The 9,667-nt window shown below is 52.4% G+C and overlaps 2 protein-coding genes across 2 annotated transcripts in view; both read left to right on the top strand.

The window, feature by feature from the left end:
* The first annotated feature begins 3,311 nt into the window (after positions 1 to 3,311).
* LOC107151602 (Myb related transcription factor, partner of profilin) overlaps positions 3,312 to 9,667 on the top strand; it is a 7,192-nt gene continuing 836 nt past the window's right edge. Inside the window, 3 exon segments of the mRNA XM_015497001.2 lie at positions 3,312 to 3,416; positions 3,418 to 3,829; positions 9,253 to 9,664. Of these exon segments, the coding sequence (XP_015352487.1) occupies positions 3,312 to 3,416; positions 3,418 to 3,829; positions 9,253 to 9,664 (929 nt within the window).
* The window catches only part of Irf2bp1 (interferon regulatory factor 2 binding protein 1), a 12,180-nt gene continuing 5,925 nt past the window's right edge, over positions 3,413 to 9,667 (top strand). The window contains exon 1 of the mRNA XM_015496674.2: positions 3,413 to 3,476. The gene's annotated coding sequence lies outside the window, so the exon portion shown is untranslated. The remainder of the gene's footprint in view (positions 3,477 to 9,667) is intronic.

The raw sequence follows: 9,667 nt of genomic DNA on the forward strand, positions 1-9,667 counted from the left end.
AGTTTTGAGACAGGGTCTTGCTAGCCTCAAACTTGTCATCCTCCTGCCTCAGTCTCCTGTGTGAATGGTTACAGGAGTGCATCACTGTGCCCAGCAAAAATGCTCTTTCAAGATTATATAACTGATCCCAGTGGCTTGGGAGGCTGAGACAGGAGGATTGCAAGTTCAAAACCAGCCTTAACAAAAGTGAGGTGCTAAGCAATTCAGTGAGAACTTGTCTCTAAACAAAGTACAAAAGAGACTGGGGACGTGGCTCTGTGATTAAGTGCTCCTGAGTTCAATCCCTGGTACGGCCCTCAAAAAAAAAAAAAAAAAAGGATTGTACAACTGAAGTGATAATACAGCTCGGCTGAAAAGCACTTCCCTAGATTGTGTGTGGACCAGAATTTGATCCCAGTACTACAAATGAATATAGATCACTGACAATCTCCATATTTGCTAGCTCTGGTGGCCAGTTCTCAGTTTACACTGGGCTTGGCCTCTGGGCAGCATTTGGCACCCTGAGTCTTTTCCTTGTTCTCAAAATCACCCTTTACTTGGCCTCTGGGCCACCACACAGCCCTGCTCCTCCTTGGTACCTTCGCTGATTTCTGCCCTTACCTTGCACGTAGGAATGTGCAGCCTCAGGCTTCAGAACTCTTCTCTATCTACATCTGCTTCCTTAGTAACCCACCTAGTCCTCCGGAATTAAATGTCACATACTGACAACTCCCAAATTTATCTCTCAAGCCTGGATGTCTGTCCTCAAGTCCAGACTCAAATATCTAACATTCATACTTAACTAATGTGCAACTCAAGTTTGAGTAAAGTTGAACTCTTCATCATCTTGGAGTCCTGCCCATCCTCACATCTGGAAGTTCCATCCTTTCCTTCACTCAAGCCAAAGTCACCTTGTCTCCTCCTCTTCTCTCATATCATATCCAATTCCACCTCCAGGGCTACCAGGACCCTGGTTGGAGCAGCCAATACCTGTCTCTCCTGAACCACTGCAGGCACCTCCTCACTGGACACTCACGTCCCATCCTGGCTCCCTCAAGTCAGCTATGCCTGGGTCAGAGCTCACCTTCCTCTACTCACAGCCCTCCATGCCTCTCACCTTACCCAGAATAATGGCTGCACACGATCTGGTCCTCTTTACATCAGCTCCATTGGCCTCTTCAGTGCTCGTGGAACACAGCACACACAGTCTCATCTCTGGCTGCACTTGCTTTCCCACTTCCTTCATGTCTCAATTCAGTGGTCATCTACTCAGCGAGGCCTTTACTACCCACCTTATTTTAAAATTACAGGGGTCGGGGGAGGAGCTCCGTAGTGAAGCCCTTGTCTAGCATGTGTGAAGCCCTGAGTTCCATCACCATCACTTCGAAAAACAAAACAACAAAAAAAGATCACAGACATCCAGGCCCAAACACCTCCATCCTCTACCCCCTTTCCTTTCTTTATTTTCCTCCTTCTCACCTATACATTTTCTTTTATCATCTGTTTCTCTCAACTAAATATGTGCTCGATAAGAGTAGGGAGTTTTGACTTTTTCTGTTCATTACACCTGAAGCTATGTGAGCGACTCATAAAACAGTTGCTGAATTGATGATTGTAGTCCTCTTTGCTGAATGACCTTGAAGACTCCTGCAGGATGCTAAACAAAATTTAATCGGACTTAACTGCCTCATCCGCTCATCCAGTTCATTCAACCCGTTCTCCAGATTCACTCCCGTCTCCGTGCTTTCCTTAAAGTGGGCCCGCGCCAAGATCAACCTCCCTGCGGGGCGGCCAAGAAACTCCTCCCTCAGATCTCCCTCTCCAAGCCGTGACGTAAATGTGTGGACAGGGGGCCTCCCAAAGTGATTGGGAGGTTGGTGGGTTGCTATGGTTACTGCATCGCCGGAGGCGGAGTATCCCCAGGGTGCCCCGCCTCAACTCGTAGGCGGTAGTTAGTCCGCCGGTGCCGGGAGCAGGGGCTGGTAAGGGTGGTGGCGTTGAGGTTCCCTAATGCCACCCCCACACCACCCACGCAGTTGTCATGGAGACGAAGTGCTTCCCATCCTTTCCAGCTCGGCCTCCCTCCCCTTTCTCTAGACTCTTGCGTAGTTAGAATGCCGAGTGGGCTGGAAAACTGTAGAAAGGCAGAGGCGCCGCTCGGTCCTAGCGCTGTCCCAGCAGTTCCATTCTGTCTGCCTTGGGATCAAGCCCAGGTACCAAAACCCGCGGGGAACGAGGGACGCGCCTGCGCGCGACAGGAGTTCGCGCGTGCGTAGTTGTAGAACCAGGAGGCTAGTGGAACGAGCTCAGCGCTAAATTTGCGGCTGCGCAGCTGCAGCCTGCTGGTCGAGCCCGCTAGAGGGCAATTGTGCGCTTGCGCCGTGTTGGGGAAATGAGAATGAATCTCGGGCTGTGAGGTTGTCTGGGCTGACTGGCGCTAGGCGCGCGTGCGCCTTGGCTCTCGGCGCGGCCGGGGGCGGGGCTCAAGAGAGGGGAGGGAGAGGGCGGGGGGAGGAAAGAGGCCGCAGACGCCCGAGCCCTGACCCACCGGCAGGCAGGGGCTGCGGCGGCGCCGGTGAGTGACCCGCGGCCCGACTCGGTCCCCCCCCTCCGCGACCCTCACTCTTTCTGAAGTCCCAAATAGCCTCCGTTGTCCCCTGCTGGTCTCGGACCCCCGTTATCTCCGGAGGTCTCCTCAATTCCTGGCAATCCCAGCGCCCCCACAATCCCCGCAGACCCTAATCCCTAATATTTTATCGTCCCAGCTCTGTCGCTGACCCATTAGCTCCCATCTCACCGCTATTTCCTGACATATCCTCTCAGGGCCCCGTCTCATGGGTCTTACAGACCCCCCATTGCCCTCGGAACCCCCAGAGCGCCTCTCTGCTCTAGATGTCCTCTTGCTGCATAGTCCCTTCGGCTTCTCCTTATCCCCATGCTTCTTTGGCCCCCGAGACATCCGCATTCTCCTTCCCTTTGCTCTTCTCCCGTGCCCCCGTTCTCCTCTAACTCCTGCAGACACCTCCTTTCCTTCCACTTTTCTTTATTTCCCTCCATCCCTCCAGACCCTCCCCCAATTTCCATCAACTCTTTGGCGAGGCACTCTGCGCCGCGAGAAGCACAGAATGAGCGCTCAGCCGGTGTCAGCTATCAGTAGGCACTTCTGACAGCCCGCCGTCCCCGCCCCCGCCCCCACCCCTGCCCAGGGGACTTAGGAGCCCTTGTCCGGGCGGCGGGGGACACTGAGCCCCGGCCAGCGCTGTACGCCCTTTGCCCGCAGCGCCGGCGCCCCCCATGCGCCAGGCGGCCGGACAGCGGCGTCGGGGGGCGCCATGGCCTCAGCGGCGGCGGGCGAAGCGGAGGAAACCACCCGGCTGCGCAAGCCGCGCTTCTCGTTCGAAGAGAACCAGATCCTGATCCGGGAGGTGCGCGCCCGACTACCCGCAGCTCTACGGCGCGCAGAGCCGTCGGGTGAGCGTGGCGGAGCGGCGGCGCGTGTGGGACGGCATAGCCGCCAAGATCAACGGCATCACCAGCTGGAAGCGCACGGGCCAAGAGGTGCAGAAGCGCTGGAACGACTTCAAGCGCCGCACCAAGGAGAAGCTGGCCCGCGTGCCGCACTCCACGCAGGGTGCCGGGCCCGCCGCTGAGGACGCCTTCTCCGCGGAGGAGGAGACCATTTTCGCCATCCTGGGTCCTGGTGTGGGGGGATCAGGGGCTGGTGCCGGGCCAGAGGAGCCTCCTGCAGCCGCCCCCTCACAGCCGCCCGCCTCCTCACAGCCGCCCGCCCCTAGCGCCTGTGCCCAGCGCTATGTGTTGTCGGAGGACCGCAGGGAGGACCGACGGGCAGGTGAGTTCCTTCACCATCACCTCAGCGAATGCAAATGCACAGTCTTCTTGCGTTGTTCAAGTCCTTTATGTAGCTAAGCAGATCCTAACTACAACTCTGGGAAGCGGATGCTGTTGTCCCCATTATACCGTTGGGAAAATTAAGCTCAGAAAAATAAAATGACTTGCTTCAGGTCTCACAGCTAATGACTGCCAGAGTCAAGAATGGAACCAGACGTAGGAGACCTGGCTTGAGTCCACCCCGGGGATCATCTCTGAACAGGCAGGACTCATTAAACTCATCCTAAGGGTAGTGATTCTGGAAGTAGACTGTCTCCAAATAGGGTGCCAGTCACAATTTTGCCACTCAACTATGGCATCCCAGAAGCCACTGCGTGTCACTTTCTGCCTCTGTACATCACTTTCTGCATCTGTAAAGTGAAGATAAGAATAGTCTCCACCTTCAGGGGTTGCCGGGAAGACTAAATGAGTTAATTTGGGCGAATTGCTTTGTACAGAGTCTGCTAACAGTCAAGGTTAGCCCTGGGTATAATGGTTAATGCTGGGAAGTACATAGTGTTTCACTAATTTATAAGTCAAAGACTGGAGAAGCCTGGTAATTTTCTCAAGGTCATGCCTCCAGTACAGGTATGGAGAACTGGGTACAGAGACTCACTTCCTGCTTAGCCTAGTCTCTGGATTATCATTTCTTCTACTCCATTTCTGAATACCTGCCCTGTGCTAGATGGTATAACACATCAGTGACTGGGACAGCTGGGGGAAACAGCGATGGATATGAGTGATGGGACTGGCTGGGGCAGGGGAACCCAGGGGTTGTAGGAGTCCAGAGACAGCATCTGGCTCAGCCTGGGGGTTGGGGGATGGAGGAGGGGATGTCAGAGCTGAATGAGACACAGCATGCATGAAACAGCCAGGAGTATTGGCACAGGCCTGTAATCTCAGCAGCTCTGACACTGAGGCGGGAGAATTGCAAGTTCAAAGCCAGCCTCAGCAGTTTAGCCAGGTCCTAAGCAACTTAGAGAGACCCCATCTCAAAATAAAAAAACAAAAAAGGGCTGGGGGTGTGGCTCAGTAGTTAAGTGCCCCTGGGTTCAATCCTTGGTGTGGAAAAAGAAAAGAAAAAAACAGAATGAAGAAGAGTAGAGAAAGTATTCCTGATAAAGGGAAGAGCATGTGCAATGCACAGAGGCGGAAAAAAAAAAAAAAAAAAAAAGCCAATTTTTTGAAGCAAAAACATTGAACAAAAGTTTTTAGATGAAGTCAGAAAGGTGGGCAAAGTTGAGACTATGCTAGGCTATGGTGGGGAGTTTGAATTTTATTCATAGTGAAGGGTTTGAGAAAACAAGGAACATGGATAAGGCAACTCAAGAGCATATGATTCATAGAGGCTCATTCTCCCACCCAAGGTCACACAGCAAGAGTGTGGGGACCCAGCACATGTGTTTGTCCCAACTCCCAGTCCATGCACTTAACCACTGGGTATATTGCCCAGCAACAATAATTGATATTTTATTGAGTTACTGAGAGTTAATGGGTATACCAGAATCTGATTACACATGGCTTGTAAGTCAAGGTCAGGACTTTGGACTTCATCATATGGGAATTTCAGAGGCATAAAAGTGTCTTGAGCAGGAAAGTCACATTCTCAGTTCAGGACCTTTCTCAGTTTGACTTAAACCTTGATGTTTTTGTAAAATGGCCCCAATGAACCAGAGCACAGAGGACAAAGTTATTTTTTATAATGCTTTATTAATTCACTTGTTCAGTAAGTATTTATTGAGAACCTCTTCCAAGGCAAGGCAGTATTGCAGGTGCTGAGAATACTATAGATAAAAAGATGAATTCCCTTCCCTTACAGAGCTGACGTTGTAGTTGGGGGAAGCAGGCCACAAACAAGTAGCCCCCCAAACATATCATATATCAGGAAGAAAAATACTGCATATTAAGAAAGTAGTAAATGATAGAAGGGAGCAGTATAGGCAGGGCATTCCAGGAGGGCTTCTCAGAGGTGGTAAAAGGAAGCAGAGTCCTAAATGGAGAGATTGAGCCTAGTAGATGGTTTCCAGCTAGAGGAAGCAGCATGTGCAAAGTCCCTGAGGCAAGTATGGGCTGAAAACATCCATCATTAGACTCCCACACTGTGTGAAACTCATAAATGGAGAACTGCTCATATTGAAGGACAGAAATGGGGCCTGGGGCAGCCTCGGGCAGTTAGAGTATTTATAAACTGGGCGTGGTGATGTACTCCTGTAACCCCAGCAACTGGGGAGACCAAGGCATGAGGATTGCAAGTTCTAGGCCAGTCTCAGCAACTTAGCAAAGTCTCTGTCTTTTCAATTAAAAATAAATAAATAAAAAGGACTAAGGATGTATCTCAGTGGTAAAGTAACTGTGGATTCAATCCTCAGTACCAAAGAAAACAACAAACTAAGGATCATTTATCTCTGACATAGTATTTGAAAGAATAACAGCATTGAAGACTTACTATGTGCCAGGCATTGTCTTAAACCCTGTATCTATAGTGGGTTCAGGGATCCCCAGGTTGGCCTTCAGGAAGATGTTCTAGTATTTAGTCCCATCTTTAAACATGTGCTCAATTACAGTTGGGAAAACTGAGGCCCCAAGGTTATGAATACATATGATTTTAGCTGCCATAGTGTCCTTTCCCTGACTCCTGTGAGCCCTGTGGGTGTGCAGGCTGGGTCACTTTCCATTCCTTTTTATTCAATAGCCTAGAAAAGTCAGGTTTCCAAGTGACGCATTTTCTATGCTCCTTATAGGGAAGACTTGACACCCCCACCCTGCCCCAGAGTCACAGCCCCTGCCAAGCTGTAGTTAAAAGCGCAGGCTCTGGAGCTAGCCTGGATCCAGACCCCTCTTCCACTGCTATGGGACCCCACTCTGGTCCTCAGGTCACCTCATCTGTGGAATGGGGTAACAGCAATAGAATCCACCCAGAGAGTGGCTGAGAGGACTGGATGAGGAATGTGTCAAGGACTGTCAGGTCCAACATCTCTCTCCTGGCCTCCCAGGCTGGCTGGTCCAGGGGGCTGGGCCCCCAGCACTTAGACAAGAGGTGGCTGGTGGTTTGGGGGAGACTAGGACCATCTAATCTGGCCAGGAACATGAAGGCAGCTTCCCCAAGGAGGGAACATCTGAACTGAGCAAGGGGAGGTGCCAGGCCAGGTGGGGTGTGACATAGGGGAGGGAGCAGCATGTGTGTTGGCCGTGAGGGAAGAGCTGAGACCTGGTCTCCGCAGGAAGGGCTGCACTTGCCCTGTGGGCACTGGGACCTGCCACAAGGACCTGGGCCCTGGGCCCAGTCAGTGCTAACTCTGGAGGTCACAGTTCTTTTCTCATTTGAAGAAAAAAGAATTGCTACTAGACATTATTCTAGCTGCTGGGTAAATAGCAGTGAGCAAAATGGAACCGACTTCAGGAGGAGACAGATAACAGAGATGGCCTGCATACAAGGCAGATGCATGCTGGGAGAAAACCAGCTAGGGCTAGGAGGGAGAAAAGGGAAGATGGTGGCTACTTTGTATGATGGTCAAGGAAGATGATCCCCTGGAGCCCGCATTTGAACCTGGAGGAGACGAAGGAGGAAGCCAAACAGGTATCTGGGGAAACGTCCTCCCAGGCCAGGGCATCAGCAAGTGCAAAGGCCCTGAGTCAGGAGGAGGCTGAGTTTTGAGGGCCAGCAGGGAGGCCAGAGTACCCGGAGCCTGTGAGGAAGGTAGAAAGAAGGGAGGAGATGAGGTCAGGGAGGCAATTGGGACCAACAGTGCAGACCTTGGGGCCTCAAAGACTTTGCCTTTATCCTAAGTGGGATGGGGGGTCTCAGGAGGGTTTGAACAGAGAAAGAACAGTGTCTGGCTTATGTTTTTTAGAACAGCTTTGTTGAGATGTAATTCCCACAGCATGCAACCCACCTAGACAATTCAGGGGCTTTTAGTATACTCAGAGTTGTGCAGCCATCACCACAATCAATTTGAGAACATTTTCATCATTCCAAAAAGAAACCCTGCACCTCTAAGTCACTTAAGCCATTTTCCCCCAGCCCTAGGCAACCACCAATCTACTCTATCTCTAGAGATTGGCCTCTTCTGGACCTTTCGTGTAAATGGAATCGTGCCATACAAGGTCCTTTGTGACTAGCTTCTTTCCTGTTGCCTGATTGAATTTTGGTTGAACCCCTCGGCCGCTGATGAAGAAGGAGTGGAGACAGGGAGCCCAGTGAGGAGGCAAGAGCAGTCCTCCAGGTGGGAGGGGACAGTGGTTGGAACAGGGTGGGGGCCAGGGAGGTAGAGAGAAGAGGTTGAGTGTTGTGTTTAGCTTGAAGGCAGTGGTGTTTGAAGTGGATGGTGTCTTGAGAAAGAAAACCACAGTGAAGGTGTTTAGCCCCTGCAGCTGGAAGGATGAAGCTGCCATCAGCAGTGATGTGGGTGGTGGAGGAAGGAGAGGTGGGGGAGGATCAAACGCTTAGCTGTGAGCAAGCACATCCAAGGCATTACATGGTCCAGGGACTGTGCCCAGGACACAGCTGGAGACACTGGGAAGTAAAGTCGGGCTCAGGGCAGAAATTCAGGCTGGCCCAGAATCTGGAAGCCTTTGGGTACAGATAGTTCAAATTCAGGAGTATGAATGAGATCCCAGGTGAGTGGAGACCCAGGAAGAACTGGAAAATCCTGGCCTCCTGGTTTGAGAGAGCCTCCAGAAGCACCTCCAATGTTGGAGCACTTCTGTCTCAGGCCTCCCACCTCCCCGGGGTCTAGCACTGCAGCCTGAGAGGTGTGGCTGTGTCCAGATGGTTCACAGCCTGGCAGAGAGTGGCTCTTACTCTGAGTGAGATGGGAGCTGCTTGGCCCCAAAGGAGGCTTACAAGACCCCTTTCTGCTAAAGCTGGCACAGGCCTGATAGGTTGAATGTATTGATTCTCTCCTGGAGACCAAGACTGACCCATGTCATAGGCTTCTGTTGGAAGGAGTGATCTGGCTTAGGTTTTTTATATTTTCTTTTATTATTATGATGATGGTGGTACTGGGGATTGAACCCAGGGGCATTTAACCACTGAGCCACACCCCCAGTCCTTTTAATCTTTTATTTTGAGATAGGGCCTCACTAATTGCTTAGTGTCTTGCTAAATTACTAAGGCTAGCTTTGAACTCAGGATCCTCATGCCTCAGCCTCCTGAGCTTCTGGGATTATAGATGTGCTCCACCTCGCCCTATTGCTTAGGGCCTCACTATATTGGGGAGAATGGCTCTGAATTTGTGACCCTCCTGCCTCAGCCTCCAGAGTCACTGGCCTGACTTAGGTTTTAAAGAGTTTAAAGGATCTTTCGGGCCAGGGTAGAGGAGAAATGAAGGAACTGGGGGTGAGGGGGGAATTATGCATACCTTACCTGCATGTCTCTCTCTACAGATACACCAGCCCACAGCAAGGGGGGCTCCAGCAGCCCGGAGCCCTGGGCCCGGCCCTCCTGCAACCCCCAGGAAGGGGGCTGCCCACGGTCCAAGGAGCGTGAGTCCCCGCCCCCTCCGGCCCTGCAGACGGTCCAGCTGCCCCGCCTGGCCTTGTCTCCACCACCCTCAGCCCCTCCACCGCCACCCGCGCCGCTGGCCCAAGTGGCACCCTCATCTCCCAGCCCCCCGCCCCCTCCTAGGCCTCCTCCCACACCCTCGGTCCCAGACCCCTCCCTGGACTTCCTGCGGGCCCAGCAGGAGACTGCCAATGCCATCCGGGAGCTGGCTGGCACCCTTCGGCAGGGACTGGCCAAACTGAGCGAGGCCCTCAGCGCCCTGCTGCCCCTTCTGCCAGGAACCCCGGTCGACCCGCT

This window comes from Marmota marmota, unplaced genomic scaffold (assembly GCF_001458135.2).
Source record: "Marmota marmota marmota unplaced genomic scaffold, marMar, whole genome shotgun sequence".
In the NCBI taxonomy this organism is placed as follows: Eukaryota; Metazoa; Chordata; class Mammalia; order Rodentia; family Sciuridae; genus Marmota; species Marmota marmota.